Below are 22623 nucleotides of genomic sequence, written 5' to 3'. Positions count from 1 at the left end.
TCAGAGTTCAGCTCTCACTCCCGTGAGAATCTAGTTCAGGGGAACTAACATCTCTGGGCACATACGAATACAGGGAAGCACTGTCTGCACACCCCCAGCACTGGGGAAGGTGAAAGGGACACCAACTGCACATCCATGTGCAAACATAAAGGACAGTAGGTTTTTTAGGCTAACAATAGCCAGGCCTGGTGGTGCTCGCCTGCCCTCCGAGCACTGAGTAGGAAGAGGACTAGGAGTTCGAGGCAATAGTAGAACTCATCCAAGAAAGTGATAGGTCTCCATGTTTGCTGGGTTCACTCCTCACCAGATGGATAGGAAAATAATTCACACACAACTTACAAACAAATCATCATGATTTACATTTTCAGTCCTTATTGAGACATCTGCACATCCAAATAGTCAATATTATGCCGAGACCAAAGCCAAACACCTCTAGAATCTTCCCAAGTGCCACGCCCATTGAACATCCATCATCCATCACCGGCACCACTCCTGTTTCCTGAAATGTCTGGTTATTCTTTTAAGTCACTTATCTCCACATTTGCTAAGTAATCAGAAAAGATCCAGGACTCCCCAAATCAATACAAGTCTTTTATTGTCCCAAAATACACCCCAAATCGCATTAACATTCAGGATCTTGTTTCTGGAGCTGGTAACTGTAAAAAGAAACAAAATACAGATTTCCATAAATATTCCTGCCAGAAATTTTTCTTAGTTCAACTATATTGTAAATTACAGAGTAATGATATACTTTGGTAATATCTGGTGTAACAAGGTCCGCCTACCTTAGGTCTTACTCATCAGCCTGCTGCACTGTTCCCTTTTCAGACACATAGATACCATCCAAAAACTTTCTGATATCCTTGTTTTTAACTGTCGTGGCTTGCTGTATCAGAGCCGCTATAGAGGAAGAAGCAAATAAAGCCATTATCTATCTCACTAGCCAAACTCATCTTCAACCCTAATTACTGGAGCTCAATCTTTCACTGCCCTCAGTTAATTGAGGGCAGCCACATACAGACCCCCCAATATATCTAAAAAGTCAGCCACATGCTACCCATCACTTTGAACTACACACACAACCACCATGTATTCATGATACAAAGTAGAATATACAGAACAGATTCTGAATGTCTGACTACTCAGAAACTGAAATCAGCTATGCATTCAACCTTTAGGCTTAGATAAAATTTTCCAGATAACAGACATAAGCATACATACCTGAGTTTGAAACAAGCTCAATATCATTTCCTTCAAGGATTAATTCATCCTTCTGGGCTTGAGAGACAGAACAAGCAACGCCTAAAAAAGGTGTGCATTCAATTAGCATTAACACGAGGCACGTACAAAATACAATTTTATTTAAAACTCCACACAACCTGACACTTTAGGACTGGACTTTCTGAACATACTGTGATTACAGGAGTGACAGATTCAATTCCCAGCATCCACAAAAAGCTGTTTTATATATCCTACAAACTACTCCCACATGGTCTCTTAAGGAAAAACTACATAAACCTCAGCCAGAGCAGGGGGTGCAGGCCTTTAATTCCAGCACTTGGGAGGCAGACGGGTCTCTGAGTTCAAGATCAGCCTGGTTTACAAAGTTTCAGGACAACTAGTGCTGCTTTACAGAGAAACCTTGTTTCAAAAACAAAACCACCTCAAACTAGCAGAGTTACCAAAACAGAGTTCTGAAATGACGCTCAGCACAGACACCAGTATTCCAAAACTCCAAGAAAAAGAACCATAGCAACTGATCATTTGTGAAGGGGCACACATACCTGTCCTCATCCGAACCCTGCGGATGTATTTTTCACCCAAGAAGTTTCGGATTTCAACCAAAGACCCATTCTCCTGAATAACGACGTTGATGGGGAAGTGAGCATACACGGACCTCATCTTGTAGCGGAAGCCCTGCATTAAATAAATGTTGAACAATCTCAAGACATTTTTATTTCAGGCTGGCCTAGAGTCTGAGATTCCTTCTTCAGCTGTGTGCCATCAGGGCCAGCTCTAAAATTTCCTTAGGTGCTTCTGTTTTAACTTGAAAATTTAAAAGACCCTACCTGCTATCTGTGACCTGTAACAGGTCTCACCATCAACATTTACTTCAAAGGAACTGTCTCTTTGGATAGTAACACTCCCGGAGGAAGCATCTGTTTTATTATTTTATCCTGGCTTGCTTTTTTCAGTGAGAGCCCAGGACACTCATCTTTGGCGCTAGATTTACTGAGTTAGACACACCAGAACACAGACTTCACATTTTCAAGCTAAATAAAAGGTCGAGTCCTCCAACGAAACTATGGGAGCAAGAGGAAGCATGACCCAAGAGGTACAGGTTGTTTTTATGAAACAAACCTCTTCAGCATCAACTTTTATCTTTGGAGAAAGGATTCCAAATTAGACATGCACAAGTCAGACCTTTTCTATGAGGAGTGCCACACATACCAAACAATCAAATCTATGCTACAGCAAATTATTTATTAAGAAAATGCTGGAGTATGGTTGCCCAGCAAATTCCTAGGTTTGATCCATGGTATGCCCCACAAACAGAAAACAACGAAATTGCCCCCCAACTTATCAGAGTCCAAAGCCCATCCTGGTAATAAACATTTGCATATACAAAATACACCCAAGAACCTCTCCCAAAGGGTTAAAAGGCAGCCTGATGGACTGGCTTACCAGTGTAACACCCTTGATCATGTTTTGAACGTGGCTGCAGATGGTTCTGACGGTGGCCAGTTCCTTCCTGTTGCCCCACCATTTGTCAACCCGGAGCTACAACAGAACAAGACTTCAGAATTAAAACATCCAGTTTTTAGCCGGTGACCACAAGAGCATTCAAAGTCTCCCACAAATGACCAAGAATACTGTATGTCATAGGAACAGGATTCAATAAGAATGACCCCCCCAAACCAAAAAAACCTCGAGGATTACCCCAGGATTAAGTCCAAAAAACTACTAAGAATTGATTTTATAATTTCACCAAAGTAAGGCACCCCATCGGTAACATCTTAAAAGTCATCATCTTTTTGTTTTTTGAGACAAGGTCTCGGTTACGCAGCCCTGGCTGTCCTGGAACTCAATAGGTAGACCAGTCTGACCTCAAGTTGGCAAGAGATTCACCCGGGACTGGGATGGTGTGTATGCCGGGCCCAAGGCCATCAAAACTCACGCTTAACATTTAACTACTCTGCAAACAAGCAACTTGGCTATCAAAGCAATTGAAGTCCTTACTCTCTTCTTCTTCTTCCCAAGAAGGCTCAACTCTACATTGATGTGATTGAAGTCCCTCCGGAGGGTTCCTCTGGGGCCCTTCACAATGACTGTGCGCCCCTTCAGAGTTATGTCCACTGGAAAAGAGGGCAGGACGAAGCCGTGAGACCACAGGCCAAGGCTCAGGACATGCAAAAAAGCGGTCAAGACAAAGCACGAAGTCGCCTACCATTTTCTGGAATGTCGACCGTCTGATTGCTGAGAATGGTCTTCATTCTGAAACACAAACACCCAGGTAAGAAGGCTGGAGCAGGGCACGCTCTACAGCAGATACGGGGCAGAGTTCCGCTTCAACCGGAAATCTCCAGGTAAAAATCCGGGAGCAAGGCACAAATGGGGGTCCGTGACAAAGGGCGGCCCGGGAGCGGAGCGGGGGAGCTGGGAAGGTGCGGGCCCCGGAGGGACGGTGGCAAGCCCAGCCCGGGGTGCCATGGCGGTAGGGCTACTGCCGGCGTAGGCCTGAGAGCCCAGAACGCAGCTTCCAGCTCGCACGGCCATATCCGGGGGACGCCTGTCGTGCTGGGGGACAGTCGGGACAAGGACTCGGGGCACTGGGCCAACGCGGCCGGGGTCACCGAGAGAGGATGGCTTCAGATTCCCGGGGAAGAGAGCTCAGAAGCTGCTCACCTCGCAGTAGATGGGGCAAAGAGAGAACGTCTTTCGTCATCACGTTCTTGTAATCCGTCAGGGTCCTTACGTATGACGTCATGAGCGCGCGACGGTATGTGAGACTAAACTAGTCGCTCGCCACCAGGTCGATCCGTGCAGGGTCGATGAGGACGTGTCATAAGCAAAGCGACAGGTGTTTAGCGGCGTCCAGTTCCGCCAGTGCTGGTCCCTCGAGCCCTTGACCCTCCTAAGACCTGAGAGGGGATGTCTCTACGCGGCGGGGATGCGGCTCGCAGCCTGGGGTTCTGGGTGAGCGGCAGGAACGCTGTTGCTTATCCCAAGTCCAAAACTAGGGAAATCTTTCCAGATATCCTTTTCTGAACGCCCTGGCTCGTCAGGAACGCAATAGTCACAGCCGTGGCATATCCTAATGATTGCAGTTTAAACTTGTTGACAGCATGCTTTTAGTACCTGTCTTAAGAATAGAAGACTTGCCGGGCGGTGGTGGCGCACGCCTTTAATCCCAGCACTCGGGAGGTTGACGCAGGTGGATCTCGAGGCCAGCCTGGCCTACAGAGCGAGTTCCAGGACAGCCTGGAGTACACAAAGAAACCCTGTCTCAAAAAAGACATGAAAATGTGACATGTTAAGTCAGTTCCTAATCTACATTTAGTGTTTTAACTCTTAGTCTCGTACCCCACTCCTACCCCCTTTCTATCGGGATAGGGGATGCACAGATCTCTGTTGCTGGCCTGAAACTAAATGTATCTGTAGCTGGCCTGAAACTAAATTTGTAGACCAGACAATCCTCCCTTGCTTCCTCTGAGTGATGAATTACAGGTTTGAGCCACCATAGTTAGAGGTTCTTTTACTTTGAGTCTTTTTAAGACTTCACCCAAAAACTAAGTAGTTTCAGCCCTTAAACCGTTTTACATAACTTCGGAATCAGTTTGGCTTTGGTATTATAATGGGTTAAAACTAAAGTATTCCAGAGTGTGCTGAATGAATGTTGTAATAAACCTTTTCTGTAGGTATTTGGAAGATATTTATACAGCCCGGCTAGAGCATTAAGTTCTTTGCCCGATAAAAAAAAGGAATTTTTACAGACTGGACCAGATCTTCAAGATTTTGTGTCTGGTGATCTTGCGGACAAGAGCACCTGGGATGAATATAAAGGAAATTTAAAGCGCCAGAAAGGAGAAAGGTAACTGAATATTAGATGTTATTTTAGTATCCCGCCCTTTGATTTTTGTGCACTGTTTTTAATCAAGCCCTGTCGGTTTTAAATTTCAGACATGTTAAATTTGCCAAAGTTACTAGAAGTGATGATAAATCTAAATAGGATAGGTGAGCAAAGCTGTTAGCATCGTTTTATTTTTCTGTACCCTCTGGCCATTTTTCTTCATCCTTCCTAAAACGACTTGACCATTTTACAGTGTGATCTTCCATTTTATACCCTAGCATCTAATTGGAAAAGTGTAGACTTTACTCTAGGTAATTATTGATTTATTTGATTTGATTTATCAAAACAGGGATTCTCTATATAGACCTGAATGTTCTGGAACTCACTCTGTAAACCAGGCTGGCTTTGAACTCACAGAGATCCATCTGTTTTACCTCCCAATTGCTGGGATTGAAGGCCTATGCCACCATGTCTGGCTCTAACTTGTTCTTTTTCTGAGAAAGTTTGCATATAGCCTACGGTTACTTTATCTTCATTATTTTTTAATGATGAAAGGTTGCCTGGCGTGCGGAAGGCTCAGGGTTCAATTCCTAGCACCACAATAAACAGAAACCGTAACGAAGTATAGTGAGGACTGAATCCACAGGATCGTTTTCATAAATACTTACTTTTTTTTTTTTTTGAGACAGAGTTTCTCTGTGTAGCTTTGGAGCCTGTCCTGGAACTAACTCTTGTAGACCAGGCTGGCCTCGAACTCACAGAGATCTGCCTGCCTCTGCCTCCTGAGTGCTGGGATTAAAGGCGTGCGCCTCCACTGCCTGGCTTCATAAATACTTACAAACGGGCTGTAGAGATGGCTCAGAGGTTAAGAGCACTGACTGCTCTTCCAGAGGTCCTGAGTTCAATTCCCAGCAACCTCATGGTGGCTCACAACCATCTGTAATGAGATCTGGTGCCCTCTTCTGGCCTGCAGACATACAGACAGAGAGAACACTGTATACATAATAAATAAATAAATCTTTTTAAAAAATACTTACAAACAGTTTCTAGATCACAAGTGAATAAAGTTAAGAGGGGGGGACAAGGATATAGCCTTCATTCCAAATTTTAGATCTACCTTTTGTTGTTATTGTCAGTTTGTCATTTTGTGGTTTACTATGTAGCTAAATTTGACCTTGAACTTTCATCCTCCTACCTCTGTGGTTTAAATTCTAGCATCACAGACATCAACCACCACAACTAACAAGTTGTTTCTCTTTATTAATGACTAGAATTCAGGGGAGATAGTGTGCAGTTGGGCTCTTTCCTTATTTGGAATTACTGTAGCAATTTGTACTATGCTGTGGAATATTATTTTAATTAGGTGAAGATGTGTTACATTTGTTTATGCTGTGGAATATTTCTCGAACTATGTGAAGCTGTGTTACATTTGTTTCTGCTGCCTTTGTTAACAATGTAAAGATGTGTTGCATTCAGCTCATCTTGCCTGCCTTAGGCACCTGACTGGCCTAATAAAAAGCTGAACAGCCAATAGCTATGCTGAAGAGTTATAGGTGGGACTAGTGAGCAGAGAGAATAAGTAGAAGAACTCTAGGCTCAAGAGAGGAGAAGGAACAATGAGAAAGAAAGAGGAGGGGTATGCCTGGACTAGATGCCAGGCAGCTGCCAGCCAGACACGTGAAGCAGTGAAGTTAAGATATACAGAAGGGAAGAAAGGTAAAAAGCCCACAGGCAAAACAGATTAAGAGAAACAGATTAAAGTAGGAGCTAAGGCCGAGTCAAGTATTCATAACTAAGTCTCTACGTCATGATTTGGGAGCTGGTTGGTGGTCCAAAGAGAACGCCTGGGACAGTAGTGTTCACAGGGAAGGACACACTCAACGACGTATCCGTCCTTTAATTAGAATAGCATAGCAATGCACCTTTGCATGAGGTAGTTATAAGCATGGCATCCCCAGACTCCATCATCAGTGTTTCCTAAAGCAGCTTGAGCAGACCTGAGATTGAGTCTTTGTTCTTCTTCCTGTGCTGGAACTGAGCGAGTCCAAGAATATGGGAAAGGCTGTGCTGGGGAGCTGCTAGAGCTAAGCTGCGTGTCTTCCAGAGGTTGGTGATGGGCAGTTGTTCATTTTGGCTTTCCCTAGGTTAAGACTGCCTCCATGGTTAAAGACGACAATACCCATGGGTAAAAATTACAATAAGCTGAAAACTACGTTGCGGAATTTAAATCTCCACACAGTGAGTAGCCAGTGTGTTTCCTCTCCATTTTACCCCAAGTTTATGGTCTCTCTCCGTATTTATAACAAAAAGGTTTTGAGATACAGTCTAATTGTTTAGCATAGGCTGGAGCTATGCTAATAATAGGCCTGTACAGGCCTGATTAGTCTCAAACTTGTGATTCTCCTGCCTTAGCTTCCTAAGTGCTTAGGTTATAAGATGTGTGGTGCCAGACCAGACCAAAAAGAAATGGTTAATGCGTGTATAACCATTAGCAAGGAAAGTGGGTAAAGATGAGAGTGAAGTGTGAGCTACGGTAGTAGCGGTGTGCATGAGGCCCGGCAGTGGTGGCGCACACCTTTATCCCAGCACTTGGCAGGTAGAGAAAGGTGGATCTCTGTGAGTTTGAGGACAGCCTGGGCTACACAGAGAGACCCTGTCTTGAAAAACCAAAGTGAGAAAAAAACATACATAGACATGTAGGGACAGAGAGTATAACCCAGGGCTTGCCTAGTGTGTTTGAAAGCAAAGCACTTTAGTCTCTGGCGCCCCTTTACATTTTCCTGCAAAAGAAACAATTCTCCTGAGATACATTGGAAACAATGGGCAGTTTAAATTACATAATACTGGGCTGGAGGGATGGCTCAGTGGTTAAGAGCAAGGCTACTTTCTCTTCTAAAGGACCCAGGTTCAGTTCCTAGCACCCACATGGCCACTCACAACCGTGTCTACCTCCAGTTTCAGGACCTGACACTCTCTTCTGAATACTGCTTGACACCGGGCATGCATGTGGTACACAGAGACAGATGCAGGCAAAACACCCATACATACAAAATTATAATAAAAATAATCTTAAAAAAACGAAACAAACCTGGAGCCATCTAGTGCTCCACTGTTGGTAGATAGGTCTCTTCAACCTGCTGCACCGTTTCCTTTTCACAGGTCTGCGAGGAAGCCCGGTGTCCCAACATTGGAGAGTGTTGGGGAGGTGGAGAATATGCTACAGCCACAGCCACCATCATGGTAATGAGGCCCACTCAGTCTCTACAGCTTTGGTCCAGGCGTGGGACAGGGGTATTTTATGTCCTCCTCCTAAGGATGTGCACTGTGAACATCCAGTGAAATCTTTATTGCATATGAATTCATGAAACTTGCAAAGAAAATGAAGTGACAGAATCTTGTTGTGATTTGACTCTTCTTTGAATTAGTCTATTATTGGTTCTTCCTTGTATCTAGTAGTTAACTATTTGGTATCTTGGGGAAGTGTTAGATCAATGTTTGGAGATATTCTTCATAATTATTTAACTTTTGTGGTCTTTTTCCTATCATGTATTTAACAAGAATGAGCTGTATTCCCAGTCCCACTCTCCTCAGATCTCCACGATGTCTTCCCACTGAATATGTCGGCAGCCAGTGGCTCAGTGGGCGGAGTCACCTGCTGTCAAGCCTGGTGACCTGAGTTCAACCCACAGGACCCACACAGAGGATGGAAGAAGCCAACTCCTACAGCTGCCCTCTGACGTCCTTGTGTTTCCACACACAGATGCCCATACAGACAAAATGAATTTAAAATGTCATTTAAAAAGAATATATTTTAAAATCATACTTGTTGATCATTAAGTAGTGAATAGTCTTTATAACCCATGAGTAAGCTGTAAAAAAATAACAATACACCAGACAGTGGCGCACACCTTTAATAACAGCACTAGGGAGGCAGGGGCAGGAGGACCTCTGTGAATTCGAGGCCAGTCTGATCTACTGAGTGAGTTCCAGGACAGCTAAGGCTACACAGAGAAACCCTGCCGAGAGAGAGAGAGAGAGAGAGAGAGAGAGAGAGAGAGAGAGTGAGTCAAAGGACAACTTTGTGCATTGTGTTCTTCCCGCTTTTGCATGGGGTCTGGGAATTGAACTCAGGTCACCATGCTTGCTTGACAAGTGAATCATCTCACTGGCCCCTTAAATTATAAAATTTAAAATTCATATGCCCCCTCCTGATCCCATAACCCTCCAGTTCCCTTAACACTTACTTGAGGGTATCATTTTCTTTTTCCACATAAATTTATATTCCTTAACCATATGTTATTTAATTTTTAATATTTCAGATTCCTTATAGACTGAGTCATTCTGTTGATGTTCTTGGCCATGTTTTTGGCGTTGTATTCCTGAGAGTCATCTGATTTAAATTGTAACATCTCTATTGTAGTTGATGGGGGACACATGTACAAGAGGTTGCAGATTTTGTTCTGTTAAGACTGCAAGAAATCCCCCTCCGTTGGATGCCAATGAGCCCTACAATACGGCCAAAGCAATTGCAGAGTGGGGTCTGGATTACGTTGTCCTAACATCGGTGGATCGAGATGGTTAGTAGTGTGTCGCTGTGACTCTAGGTGAGTGTGGCATAGCTTGAACAATAACTGCTTTTCTTCCTAGATGTGCCTGATGGGGGAGCTGAGCACATCGCCAAGACGGTGTCATGCTTGAAGGAAAGGTACTTGTTTTACGTTTGTTATGTGTTTCAGGAGCTTCTAGACACATACACATTCATTTTGAGGGATTTGTCTTCCTTTCTTTTTTTCTTTTTTCTTTTTCTTTTGAGACAGAGTCTATGTAGCCCTGGCTGCCCTGAAACTTACTAGATAGACAAAACTGACCTTGAATCCAAAGAGAACCACCCTCTTCTGCCTCCCCAATGCTGGGATGAAAGGTGGGCCACCACAGCCAACCCAGCACTGAGTTTTTAATATGTTATCATTTGAGGGTGGGTAGTGATTAAGAATACAGCTTTGTGGTAGAATACTTGCCTAGCAGGCTGGAGAGATGGCTCAGCAGTTAAGAGCACTGGCTAGTCTTCCAGAGGACCCAGGTTCAATTCCCAGCACCACATGACAGCTCACAACTGTCTGTAACTGTACTTCCAGGGGATCTGACACTTTCATACCAAAGCACATAAAATAAAGTTAAATAAATTATAAAAAACATTTAAAAAAAGAATATTTGCCTAGCATGCCAGAGGCCCTAGGTTTAAGGTCTGCTCCTTCCCTTCATACACACATAAAATTGAGCAGTTAAAAACATTTATTGCTCTTGCAGAAGACCCAGGTTCAGTGCCCAGCTCACATGTTGGCTAACAACCATCATGACACCACAGGGGATCCAGCACCCACTTCTGGCCTCTCTGGGCACTGGGCATATACTTAGTGTACATACATACATGCATACATACAGGCAAAACACACATAAAGTGAAAATAAATAGATTTTTAAAAAAATAAAAAACCTAAGGTAAGATGAAGTAAGCACCAGACTTGTAAAATACATCTCAACAGAGTTTTCATTCATACCCATCAGTCCTGCCGATTTTACTTGTAATCACGTTTTAAAAAAATGTTTTAATCCCATGCATTCCAAAAAGATTAAAAAGGAGCAAAATTCAGCAGATTAGTGGCACACATCTTTATTCCCAGTGTTTAAGTGCAGAGACAGAGATCTCTGAATTTGAGGCCAGCCTGGTATACATGATATATGGAGACTGCTTATTTGTTTCCTGGCCACCCAGACCTGAATAATCACACAGAAACTATATTAACTACAACACTGCTTGGCCAATAACTTAGGTGTATTCTTACCTAGCTCTTATATCTTAAACTAACCCATTCTATTAATTTGTGTATTGCCACGAGGCTGTGACTCACAGGAAAGGTTCTGGTGGTGGCGTTTTATTCCTTCAGCAGATACATGACATCTCTCTGATTCCACCCACTCTCTCTAGTTCTTCCAGCCTGGCCTAATTCTGCCCTGCTGTAGGTCATAGCAGCTTCTTTATTAACCAATGGTAATAAAACACACTGATAGCATGCGGAGGGGAGTCCCATATCACATAATAAACTCCAGGCTAACCAGGGCTGCGTAGTGAGACGGGGCAAAATTGTTTCTGGAACTCAGTGCTGGTATAATGTCTATTGTACTAACATGTTTTTCCACTGATTCCCCAGTTTTTCTGATTCTTAACAGTTCAAAAAATTTTGCAGCTCACAAAGTTTCCTTCACAGGCCACTCACTAATGGACCTCAGGTGTAATTTTTTAAAAGTCAGTTTCAGAGTTACACACCAAGAACTCTCTGCATTTTCTGTTCACAAGGGACCAAGTGCAGCCCTCCGTCTCTGTTCCCAGGGAACAGCTGCGTCCTGCCTTGGGTTTGCAGACTCTGTGACCTCGTTCATATTACAGTGCTCACAGATAGGTACAGCCACAGTATAAACAGGAAGATTAATGTTTGTTGGTACTTCATTTAAAAATAAAAACTCGTGACTCAGCAAACCTAGAAACAGCCTTTAAAGCTGAAAGCACTGGTGAGGTATTTGCCTACAGGAGATGAGGAGGGAGTGTGTGGTCAATTACAGAAGAAACCAGAGTCAAAGCAGATGGCATTTGCATTCACAGAAGAAATACCCCACTTCGTTTTCTAAACAGTAAAATAATAAGAATACTTATGCCTTATTTTGATTCCTTTAAATGATTTTACTTTTTAATCACCTACTCCTATTAGGTTTAAGTGGGAGTCTACTGATGGCTGCTGAGGTAGATGTTCTGGTCGTTAGGGAATACAGTTTCCCTACGGTTGCTCACATAGGACTATGGTGTGCCCAGGCCCTCCTTAGCAGGGCTCAGGGGCTGCTGCGGTCACCCTGGGCCAGCGGAGACAGCTGTGTATGCAGTCCCGTCGGTTCTTTTCCTCCGTTCAGGGCTTATCTTTTTTCCTTCTAGGAATCCAAAAATCCTTGTGGAATGCCTCACCCCTGACTTCCGAGGAGATCTGAGAGCAATAGAAAAGGTTGCTCTGTCGGGCTTAGATGTGTATGCGCATAATGTAGAAACTGTTCCAGAATTACAAAGGTGACTGTATGTTCATGGGCCACAGCATGCTATGGGTCTCACTTTGCAGGGGGACTTTGCAATGGATTTATACAAAGCCAGCTCTTTCATTTCCCTTCCCCTTTCCTTTCTTGATCTTCATTTTGTCCTTCCTCCATAAGTTAATTAAAAAAAATTCAGAAAAGATAACCACCAAAAGTGAGTGACCAAGGGCTAGAAAGATGGCTCAGTGAGTAAGAGCCCGTATGCTCTTACAGAGAACCAGAGTTCAGTTCCTGGCACTCACACTGGTCACCGGTCACTCCAGCTCCCTGGTCTTCCCATGCCCTTGGCTCTACCAACAGCTGCACTCATGTGCACACCCACACACAAGCACACATACACAGCTGCACTCATGTGCACACCCACACACAAGCACACACATACACAGCTGCACTCATGTGCACACCCACACACAAGCACACACATACACAGCTGCACTCATGTGCACACCCACACACAAGCATACACATACACACATACACATATAATTAAAAAGAAAAGTCTTGTTAAAAAATGTGCAAACATCACCCATGATATCCCTAGCCAGTAATGACAGCTACTGTTACTGTGTAGTGTTACACCTGTAAACATCTATGCGAATGTGACCAGGCTGGCCTCGAACTCACAGAGACCCACCTGTCTCTGCCTCCCAAGTGCTGAGAGGTGTGCACTACCACCTGATCTACAATGTTTTAATGACACATAACGAACATCTTTACTGTTTTCTAGCGGCATTATCACTGCAGATACACTGAATTCCTTTTTTTTTCCCAGAATACTTCTCAAATGAAAAGTGATGTATCAGAAAAACCACTGTTTTAAACCTCTTAATAAATAGACAGACTCTGAAACAGAAAAAAAAAGTAGACAAGAATACTTCTCAAATGAAAAGTGATGTATCAGAAAAACCACTGTTTTAAACCTCTTAATAAATAGACAGACTCTGAAACAGAAAAAAAAAAAAGTAGACAAGACTGGCCGGGCGGAAGTGGCTCTTTAAAAAAAAAAAACAAAACGAAACAAACAAACAAACAACCCCAAAACCAAGAATAGTGCATACTTTAATCCCAGCACACAGGAGACAGAAGCACGTGGGTCTCTAAGTTTTAGGCTAGCCTGTCCTACATTTCACATCCTAGGTCAGCCAAGGCTACATAGTCAGACCTTGTCTCAAATAGAAACCCAAAGAAACACCCACACATACACTCACACACAGGAAAGGAGACACGATGCTTTATTCTTCCTACAAATTGTAGTAGTTAGGAATTATGGAGGACTCTTATTCCACATAATGAGCATATTCAGTTTTGAAAAAAAGAGAAGTTTTTAGCTACAGACAAGATTAATATTTTCATTTGACTTTCTCAAGTATTTGGCTGTGATTTTATTCGTCACTCCCCACTGTTCTGTGTCACAGACCTACAAGAAGTTGCAGTGAACGGTACCCAGCACAAGGCTCCTGGACTGTAGTCATTGCAGGGCACAGCTTCAATCCAGTGGAGAAATACTTTGTAAAAAATAACCTGGATGGCTGGAGAGGTGACTCAGAGGTTAAGAGCACTGGCTGCCCTTCCACAGGTCCTGAGTTCAATTTCCAACAACCACATAGTGGCTCACAACCATCTATAATGAGATCTGGTACCCTCTTCTGATGTACAGGCAGAACATTGTATACATAATAAATACATAAATATTTTAAAAAGGAACTTTGGGCTAGCTAAGTGGCTCAGTGGGCAAAGGTCTTGTTGCTGAGCCTGATGACCTGAGTTCAATCCCTGGCACCCACGTGGTGGAAGGAGAGAGCTAACTCTAGCAAGCTGCTCTCTGACATGCCCCACCCCCGAGTAAATAAACAATAAAGACAAATGTTTGAAGTCCACCTTGCTAAGCACACAGCTGTCATCCTAGCCAGCACACAGGAGGCTGAGGCAAAAGGGTTGCAAGTTCAAGACCAACATGGTTAGCATGACTGTCCCACAAAGTGTTAGCTTTCTGTGCTGCCAGTTTTATGGAGGTTTTTTAATTGCTCTTTTTAAACTTAACATTTTTGTGTGTGTGTACAAGTCACAAGATAACTTACTGTTCTTGTTGTTTGTTTGTTTGTTTTCCTTATATATGGGTGTATCGCTGTGCACTGTGTATGTGGGTGTATTGCTGTGCACTGTGTATATGGGTGTATTGCTGTGCACTGTGTATGTGGGTGTATCGCTTTGCACTGTGTGCATGCAGTGCCCTGGAAGGCCAGAGGCCAGAAGAGGTGTTTATCCCTTAGAACTAGGGTTACACACTTATTAACGCCCTGTGGGTACTGGCAATTGAACCTGAATCCTCTGGAATAGCAGTCAGTTCTCCTAACTGCTGAGCCATCTTTTCAACTCCCTGCCTCTTATTTAAATTAAAACAAAACAAAACACAGAACATAGGCTGCATTAGAATTCAGCCAAGCGCTGGTCTTCCATTATCCCTTTGCATTCCTCCTCATTTAAGCCACGGTGGTTTGGCCATTGTTGAAGGGTCACCACCCAGTCTGTGGTGATATCGCCAGCAGTGGGTGCCAGTCTCCCTGGTTTCACTTCAGAAACTTACCCTTTCCAGCGAAAATCCCAGAATGCTTTTCCTCCAAGCCATCGAGTGTAATTACTTGCCAGCAGAGGGCAGTCCAACCTGCAGGAAAGAAATGCACATAAAAGTTTCAACCCCAGAAATGTGCGTTCTGGTATGTTTTGTCTTCAGAGTGGGGTTTGTCTGTCCTTTGTCCAGTTTCTTTTCTTGCTAAAAGTCATTATAATTTTGAGCTTCAGGTTCCCATTTTTCAGTGTATAAACCTAGTAACTTCCAGTCTGGTTTTCTCTGTCCCAGGCTTGAGAGGCCTGAAAAGTTGATATATCATCTAGGAAGCCAGTGAGGCCTTGTTTTCTTTCCTACGTTAATTACCTCTGTGCACATATGTACCGCTGGTACATATGCTCACTAACTGTGGGTCACGTGTTCTAGACCAGTGTTTCTCCGTCCTAATGCTGGGACCCTTTAATATACTTCCTCATGTTATAGTGACCCCAGCCATAAAATTATTTTCATTGCTACTTCATAACTATTATTCTGCCACTGTTATGAATCATAATGCGTGTTTTCCAGTGGTCTTATGCTACCCCTGTGAAAGGTTGAGAACACTGTTCTAGAATGTGCTTTTTGGTTGAACATTTGGTTTGAATGTTCTTGCTTTGTCACTGAGACCTGCCCATTTTCCAGGAAAGTTCGTGATCCCCGGGCCAATTTTGACCAGTCTCTTCGTGTATTGAAACATGTTAAGAAGGTTCAGCCTGATATTGTTTCCAAAACATCAATAATGCTGGGCTTAGGTGAAACGGATGAGCAAGTCCATGCAACAATGAAAGGTAAAGACGTCGAAAACCAGAAACCTCTTTCTTTTTACATTCAGTGGTAGCCGGAACTCCATTTAAAGAGCCTGTTAAATGCATGCCTCCTCCATAGTCTTAAGCGCAGGTGACGGTGAGAACAGCATACCTGGGGTGCAGCTGTAGGCCAGTAGGAGCATTCTGGCCTCCGTGTCTGGGACCAAAAGGAAGGACATGGTTACAAGTAGCAGCATGCAAAAGGAAGGATGCTTTCTTTATCATCATGGCACGGTGTGCATGGTGCTTAATACAGGGATCTTTAGCCTTCCTTGTCCTCGCCGGTTCCAATGAGAACGAGATTGCACTCTGTCATTGAGTGGCATGGAAAGCCAGTTAGGCACCAGGCACTGGTGGATGAGATTCTGAAGGTTGGGACTTTAGCTTAATAGTAGAGCACTTGCCTACCAAGTACCCTGAAAAAGAAAGACTCTGATATGTCACAGCCAAGTCGCACTCCAACAGCACAGCCTGCTCACCAGGGCAAAGCCCAGGCAGCATGTTTGACTCTTCGTACCGTAGGATAGTTGTTCCTTCACCTTTTTTTTTTTAAAGGCAGAGTTGGAGTTTATTAAGAAGACTTTAAGTGTTAGGGCTGGAACGATGGCTCACCGTTAAAGGCTAGGCTGACAACCAAATGTATAAGAATTCGGTTCCTAGCACCTGTGGCTCTCTTTTCAGTCATCAAAAACAGAAAAACAAAGAAAAAATAAGATTTTTTTACATAGACTTAAGCATGGGGGTGACTGGAGATACACTAAAGAGAAGGATAAATGCAGCCAGGCATGGCTTTCACCCCTGCTTCCACCCCCACTTACCATTTGATAGTATTAGATTAGGTGTCTGTCTTCTTTCTTTCTTTCTTTCTTTCTTCCTTTCTTTCTTTTTTTTTCCGTGTATCTGTGTAGTTCCAGCTGTCTTGGAACTTGCTTTGAGACCAAGTTGGCCTCAAACTCAGAGATGCACTTGCCTCTGCCTCCTGAGTACTGAGACTAAAGGCGCATGTGCCAGCACATCCAGCCTTGAGTTTTCTTTCTGTCTCCCAGTTTCACACTGCTGTGGTAACCATTCCCGTGTTTCCGATTCCCACCAGCGTCCCTGGCTCTGGTGTTTCTGAGTGACTGGGTTTCCTCCCTCCTCGCCTCATATTGCCTGTGGTGACGGAGCACAGAGGGTGGGAGCTCTCCTCACAGGACCTGTGCTTAGTCTGTAACTGTGCCTGAAACACCTGCTGGTGGAATCCTCGCTGTTTTTTCCCTTTCAGCACTCCGCGCAGCCGATGTGGACTGTTTAACCCTAGGACAGTATATGCAGCCAACGAAGCGCCACCTTAAGGTATAAGTGTCTTGAGTTGCCAAATATTTTCTTAGTAATTTGAAGTAAATCTTCACTGTCCACAGGAAAATAAGAAGCTATTAGCTTTTTATTATAATGTTCCATGTGTGCGTGCAAATTTCCATCTTCTTGCCCACATAAAGCAGTGACTTACTGCTACACAGTTGTTCAAGTCAAGTGAACATACAGAGAAAGTTAAAGGTTGGGAGATTTTGCATTTGGTGATCCTGCGACTTTGTTGGAGATGTAAGCACAGGAAGGCAGTTTTCTATTTCTGTAATAGAGTGTATATTTACTCGAGAAAATTGTGTTGAGTACTGTCATGTCCTATAGCACGTTCAGGCTGTTGCTCAATAGTAGAGCACTTGCCTAGTATGTGTGAGATCCTAGGTCCAACCATTAGGACTGCCAGACAGACAGACAGACAGACCAGAATAAAATATGTGCCGTCTACAGTGCTAAACACGAGATAGAAGATGAATTAGTCTTGTCCTCAGGCATCTTATAAGGGACTTGGAGTGACATTATGGTGCTTGCAGACTGAGTTCAAGTCCCAGAACCCATGTTGTCTTTTAGCCAGACGGTGGCGTGTGCTTACAGTCCTGCACAGGTGAGACAGACAGGTAGATTCCTGGGGCTTGAAAGCCAGCCAGCCTGACCTGCTTAAGAGTTCCAGGCCACTGAGGGTCCTGTAACAAAAGAAGGTAGAAATGCCTGAGGAATGACTTCCAAAGTTATTGCTGGCCTATACACATGTGCAAAAGCACCCACAAAAATGTGCGTGCACACACACACACACACACACACACACACACACACACAACCTTACAGGAATGACCAATTCTTGCTTCTACTATTAATACATGAAAGAAAAACATAAATAATCTCTATACTCTCATTTTTTCACCTTTAGACATTCTCTCCTCTATGAGTCCTCTGTGGTTATGCTCTGATAGAGGCCGGCAACATGTAAATGGGGAGGGGGCTGGATAAATGACGAGCCCTCCCGTGTACATAGACTTTATATAGAATTAGAATTACTTAGCATTCTGGAATCTGTTCTGAAGAGATTCTTTATACCCAGGTTGAAGAGTATGTTACTCCTGAGAAGTTCAAGTACTGGGAAAAAGTAGGAAATGAGCTTGGGTTTCATTACACTGCAAGTGGCCCTTTGGTGCGCTCTTCATATAAAGCAGGTAAGTTCGCCTCTTTTTAGAATTAATTTCCATTAATTTCCCACAGCTATGCTCCACCCCAAACCACCAAAGTTCTGAAGTAATTACAATAGCGGTGGCTGTCGGCTGTCGGGAATAAAAGGAGATTGTCTTTTCCTGGAGCGTCTTTCACAGTGTGGCTCTGTGGGGTCACCTGTCTCTGTGCACTGATTGACAGGAGCAGTTGTATAGTCAGTTACTGCTCGAGTAGCTTCAGTAGCGGACCTTCCAGAAACAGCGGTGTAGAGCATGGGATTCTGTTTTCTAGAAAATGTGTGTTCACTTGACAGCGGTGCTGGCTGCATCCCCATGCTGCCTCTCCCCCAAGGTCCCCATGCTCCCAACTCAGGAGATCTTGTCTTTTTCTACTTTCTACTTCCCATGTAGATTATATCTATGCAAGTCTCTCTTAGTGTCCACATTGTTGTTTAAGTTCTCTGGGATTGTGGTTTGTAGGCTGGCTTTCTTTGCTTTATGTTTAAAAACCACCTGTGAGTGAGTACATGTGATAATTGTCTTTCTGTGTCTGGGTTACCTCACTCAAATGATGTTTTCTGGCTCCATCCATTTTCCTGCAAAATTCGAGATGTCGTTATTTTTTTCTGCTGTGTAGTACTCCATTGTGTAAATGTACCACATTTTTCCTATCCATTCTTCCATCAAGGGGCATTTAGGTTGTTTCCAGGTTCTGGCTATGACAAGCAAAGCTGCTATGAACATAGTTGAGCACATGTCTTTGTGGCATGATTGAGCATCTTTTGGATATATACCCAAAAGTGGTATTACTGGGTCCTGAGGAAGGTTGTTTCCTAATTTTCTGAGAAATCGCCACACTGACATCCAAAGGGGTTGTACCAGCTTGCACTCCCACCAGCAATGCAGAAGTGTTCCCTTTTCCCCACAACCTCTCCAGCATAAGTTGTCATCAGTGTTTTTGATCTTGGCCATTCTTTTTTTTTTTTAAAATATTTATTTATTCATTATGTATACAATATTCTGTCTGTGTGTATGCTGCAGGCCAGAAGAGGGCACCAGAATCCATTACAGATGGTTGTGAGCCACCATGTGGTTGCTGGTAATTGAACTCAGGACCTTTGGAAGAGCAGGCAATGCTCTTAACCTCTGAGCCATCTCTCCAGCCCGATCTTGGCCATTCTTACAGGTGTAAGATGGAATCTCAGAGTTGTTTTGATTTGCATTTCTCTGATGACTAAGGATGTTGAACATTTCTTTAAGTGTCTTTCAGCCATTTTAGATTCCTCTGTTGAGAGTTCTCTGTTTAGGTCTGTACTCCATTTTTTATTGGATTATGTGATCTTTTGGTGTCCAATTTCTTGAGTTCTTTGTATATTGTGGAGATCAGACCTCTGTCTGATGTTGGTTTAGTGAAGATCTTTTCCCATTCTGTAGTCTGTAGGCTGTTGTTTTGTCTTGTTTACTGTGTCCTTTGCTTTACAGAAGCTTTTCAGTTTCAGGAGGTCCCATTTATTAATTGTTTCTCTCAGTGTCTGTGCTGCTGTGGTTCTATTTAGGAAGTGGTTCCCTGTGCCAATGCGTTCAAGTGTACTTCCCACTTTCTCTTCTATAAGGTTCAGTGTGGCCGACTGGCTTTATGTTGAGGTCTTTGATCCATTTGGACTTGAGTTTTGTGCATGGTGATAGATATGGGTCTATTTTCATTCTTCTACATGTTGATATCCAGTTATGCCAGCACCACTTGAACTGAGCAGTATAGACAAGAGACTCAGGATTCTTGGTGATTGGGTTTGGATATGGTAGTTGCGTTCTGATTGTGCCCGTATGGTAACAGAGGGAAGCTGACCAACTCCTCGTAAACTCAAGCACCGAGCTCATCTGACGTATGCTGAACTAAATGGAGCCTAGTGGGCTGAGAGGGATGTGTAGCTCAGGCTCAGCTCAGATGGGGACAGACGCCCATTACATTCATCCAGAGGGGAATGCGTGAGAGACAGATCCCACCTGAGTGCTCTGCTGCATGAGGTTGGCTTTATAAACATCAGTTTTAGGCTAATGATGGACAGGCAGCTTTCTGAAATGCCTTGTGCTGATAGCAGCACTTTGTTGCAATGAGGAGTAGTTAGTTAGCACTCACAATGGGGTGAATGTGCAGAAGCAGACCCACAGGCTCGGGGCTGTCTTTCATAACACTTGGGTATTGCAAGGAATAACAGTTGAAAGCAATTCTTTTTGGTCCCTGAGTAGCCCTGTGCTGTCATGGAGAGAGGAAAGGGAAGGGTAGGTGTGGTAAGGTGTTATAATCTCAAAAAATATATTAAAAAATCAAATCAAAACAGTAGGGGAAAATTCAAGAGGTATGGAATATTTAAGTGATAAAAATACAGCCTTTGAGATTTGAGAGGAGGGCAAAGCCAGTAGGTACAACCCTTCTTTGTGTGTGGGGAGGCAGGTGTTTCTGAAGTAGAGGCTTGTTGCTGCTTGCTTCAAGATGACATTAATGTATTCTTATTTTTCCCAAATAGGTGAATTTTTCTTGAAAAATCTAGTGGCTAAAAGAAAAACAAAAGCGTCTAAAGTTTAGCCAAGACCTTCAGAATTACAGGAATTTGAAGATTTTACTTCCAGTTGGTGCCAGCCTTTCAGGATTCCTATTTATCCACACCAACACTGTTGTGTCTTCAGTGTTTGATGTCTGGTCCAGGAACAGTAGCAGACAGCTGTAATTCCACTCAGGCCATCCCTAGCTACCTGAGTAAGACCCGATCTCAAAATAAAAAATAAAAAAAATTAAAGAAGAGAAGAGAAGAGAAAAATTATGTAAGCTATACATATTTAGTGACAATTCATTTAACTTCTTGCCCCTTTTCTTTTCCTTGTAATTGTGATGATAGAATCATAAAACATCTTGAACAGTTTGCTGTTACATTAACAACGTTCAAAGGATCTCATAAATCACAGTAATATATATAATTATAACATTTCTATTTTTTTTTTTGGTTGTTTGTTTGTTTTGTTTTTTGAGATAGGGTTTCTCAGTTGCTGTGGAGCCTGTCCTGGAACTCACTCTGTAGACCAGGCTGGCCTCGAACTCACAGAGATCCACCTGCCTCTGCCTCCCTAGTGCTGAGATAGGATTAAACGCATGCACCACCACTGTCTGGCTCAACATTTCTTTTTAAAAAATGACTTATTTTTTTTTTTTATTTATTTGTTTATTATGTATACAGTATTCTGTCTGTAGGCCAGAAGAGGACACCAGGCTTCATTACAGATGGTTGTGAGCCACCATGTGGTTGCTGGGAATTGAACTCAGGACCTTTGGAAGAGCAGGCAATGCTCTTAACCGCTGAGCCATCTCTCCAGCCCCCAAAATGACTTATTTTTACGTGTGTGTGTGTGTGTGTGTGTGTGTGTGTGTGCAGTACACATGCCTGTGGAGGGTGTTTTCTGAACTGGAGTTAGAGGAACACGTGCACCTGCACATATGAACTCAGTGACACATGATAATAACACATCTCTTTAAAAGACCTGCACAGGCAGGACTAAGTCAGTCAGCATCACAGTGTGGAGCTGGGAATGGCTCACGAGCCCCACTAGTGTTGGCAATGTCAGTTTTCTTCAGGGGTGTGGTCTCCATAGGTTGACCAATGCTCTGGAACAGTGATTCTCAATCTTCCTAATGATGCGACCCTTTAGTACAGTTCCCAACCATAAATTTATTTCATTGTATCAGGCAGTGCTGGTGCATGCCTTTATTCCCAGCACTCAAGGGGCAGAGGCAGATGGATCTCTGTGAGGTCAGCTTGATCTACAGAGCGAGTTCCAGGACAGGCTTCAAAGCTACACAGAAACCCTGTCTCAAAAAAAAACAAAACAAAACAAAAAAAAAACCCTGAAAAAAAGAAAAAAGAAAAACCAAAACAACTAATTTATTTTATTGCTACTTCATAACTAATTCTGCTAATTTTTTTTTAAGATTGATTTATTTATTTTATGTATGAATGCTCCATTGGCATTCCTGACTTTATGCCAGAAGGGGGACAGCAGATCCCACTGCAGATGGTTGGGAACCACCATGTGGTTGCTGGGAATTGAACTCAGGACCTTTGAAAGAACAAGTAATGAATGCTCTTAACTGCTGAACCATCTCTCCAGCCCCCTAATTCTGCTACTTTTATGAATTATAATGTAAATATCTGATATGCAGGATATCTGATATGTGACTCCCAAGGGGCACTTGACCCACAGGTTGAGAATCTGTGCTCTAGTGAATGGCTCAACACCCATGAGGATATGGGAAGCCAAACTGGACTCAGTGATTTTTGTGTGTGGTTTTTTGAAACAGGGTTCCTCTGTGTAGCTTTGACTGTCCTGGAACTCACTTTGTAGATCAGGCTACCCTTGAACTCACAGAGCTCCACCTGCTTCTGCCTCCGAGTGCTGAGATTAAAGGTGAGTGCCACCATGCTAGTCCTGGACT

General features: G+C 43.3%; 2 protein-coding genes across 4 annotated transcripts; one reads left to right on the top strand and one right to left on the bottom strand.

Annotated features, from left to right (window-relative positions):
• Positions 1-335: 335 nt before the first annotated feature.
• On the bottom strand, positions 336-3587 carry Rpl9 (ribosomal protein L9). Its single transcript, XM_087909000.1, has 7 exons — positions 3449-3587; positions 3241-3356; positions 2686-2781; positions 1785-1917; positions 1222-1302; positions 786-900; positions 336-656 (listed from the first exon to the last, which is right to left on the bottom strand). The coding sequence occupies exons 1-6, from the start codon at positions 3492-3494 to the stop codon at positions 794-796; spliced, it is 579 nt and encodes a 192-aa protein (XP_087765126.1). The 5' UTR covers positions 3495-3587; the 3' UTR covers positions 336-656; positions 786-793.
• On the top strand, positions 3379-21132 carry Lias (lipoic acid synthetase). 3 transcript variants are annotated; one of them, XM_048414901.3, is made up of 11 exons: positions 3379-3514; positions 4920-5092; positions 7216-7309; positions 8231-8311; positions 9492-9648; positions 9719-9776; positions 12053-12181; positions 15452-15597; positions 16880-16950; positions 18035-18146; positions 20666-21132. In XM_048414901.3, the coding sequence occupies exons 3-11, from the start codon at positions 7253-7255 to the stop codon at positions 20722-20724; spliced, it is 870 nt and encodes a 289-aa protein (XP_048270858.2). In that variant the 5' UTR covers positions 3379-3514; positions 4920-5092; positions 7216-7252; the 3' UTR covers positions 20725-21132. The 3 variants fall into 3 exon arrangements, with proteins under 3 accessions (XP_048270858.2, XP_085547985.1, XP_048270857.2); XM_048414900.3 differs by lacking the exon at positions 3379-3514 and adding an exon at positions 4041-4197; XM_085691859.2 differs by lacking the exons at positions 3379-3514; positions 7216-7309; positions 9492-9648; ... (4 more) ...; positions 18035-18146; positions 20666-21132 and adding an exon at positions 4040-4197 and having other exon boundaries at positions 8231-8315.
• The last annotated feature ends 1491 nt before the right edge of the window (positions 21133-22623 follow it).

The sequence above is a fragment of the Myodes glareolus genome, chromosome 8 (genome assembly GCF_982192425.1).
Source record: "Myodes glareolus chromosome 8, mMyoGla1.1, whole genome shotgun sequence".
In the NCBI taxonomy this organism is placed as follows: domain Eukaryota; kingdom Metazoa; phylum Chordata; class Mammalia; order Rodentia; family Cricetidae; genus Myodes; species Myodes glareolus.
This window is presented reverse-complemented; position numbering and strand designations above follow the sequence as displayed.

Bases quoted from the DNA above. Each gene is read 5' to 3' on its own strand.
- Rpl9 (XM_087909000.1), bottom strand. From the start codon at position 3,494: ATGAAGACCATTCTCAGCAATCAGACGGTCGACATTCCAGAAAATG. The intron at 2,782-3,240 runs GTAAGGACTTCA...GTTCTGTTGTAG, and splicing joins TTGGGAAGAAGAAGAAGAGA to CTCCGGGTTGACAAATGGTG. The intron at 901-1,221 runs GTATGTATGCTT...CTTCCTCTATAG, and splicing joins TGAGCTTGTTTCAAACTCAG to CGGCTCTGATACAGCAAGCC.
- Lias (XM_048414900.3), top strand. From the start codon at position 4,153: ATGTCTCTACGCGGCGGGGATGCGGCTCGCAGCCTGGGGTTCTGG. The intron at 9,649-9,718 runs GTTAGTAGTGTG...TTTTCTTCCTAG, and splicing joins AACATCGGTGGATCGAGATG to ATGTGCCTGATGGGGGAGCT. The intron at 12,182-15,451 runs GTGACTGTATGT...CCCATTTTCCAG, and splicing joins ACTGTTCCAGAATTACAAAG to GAAAGTTCGTGATCCCCGGG.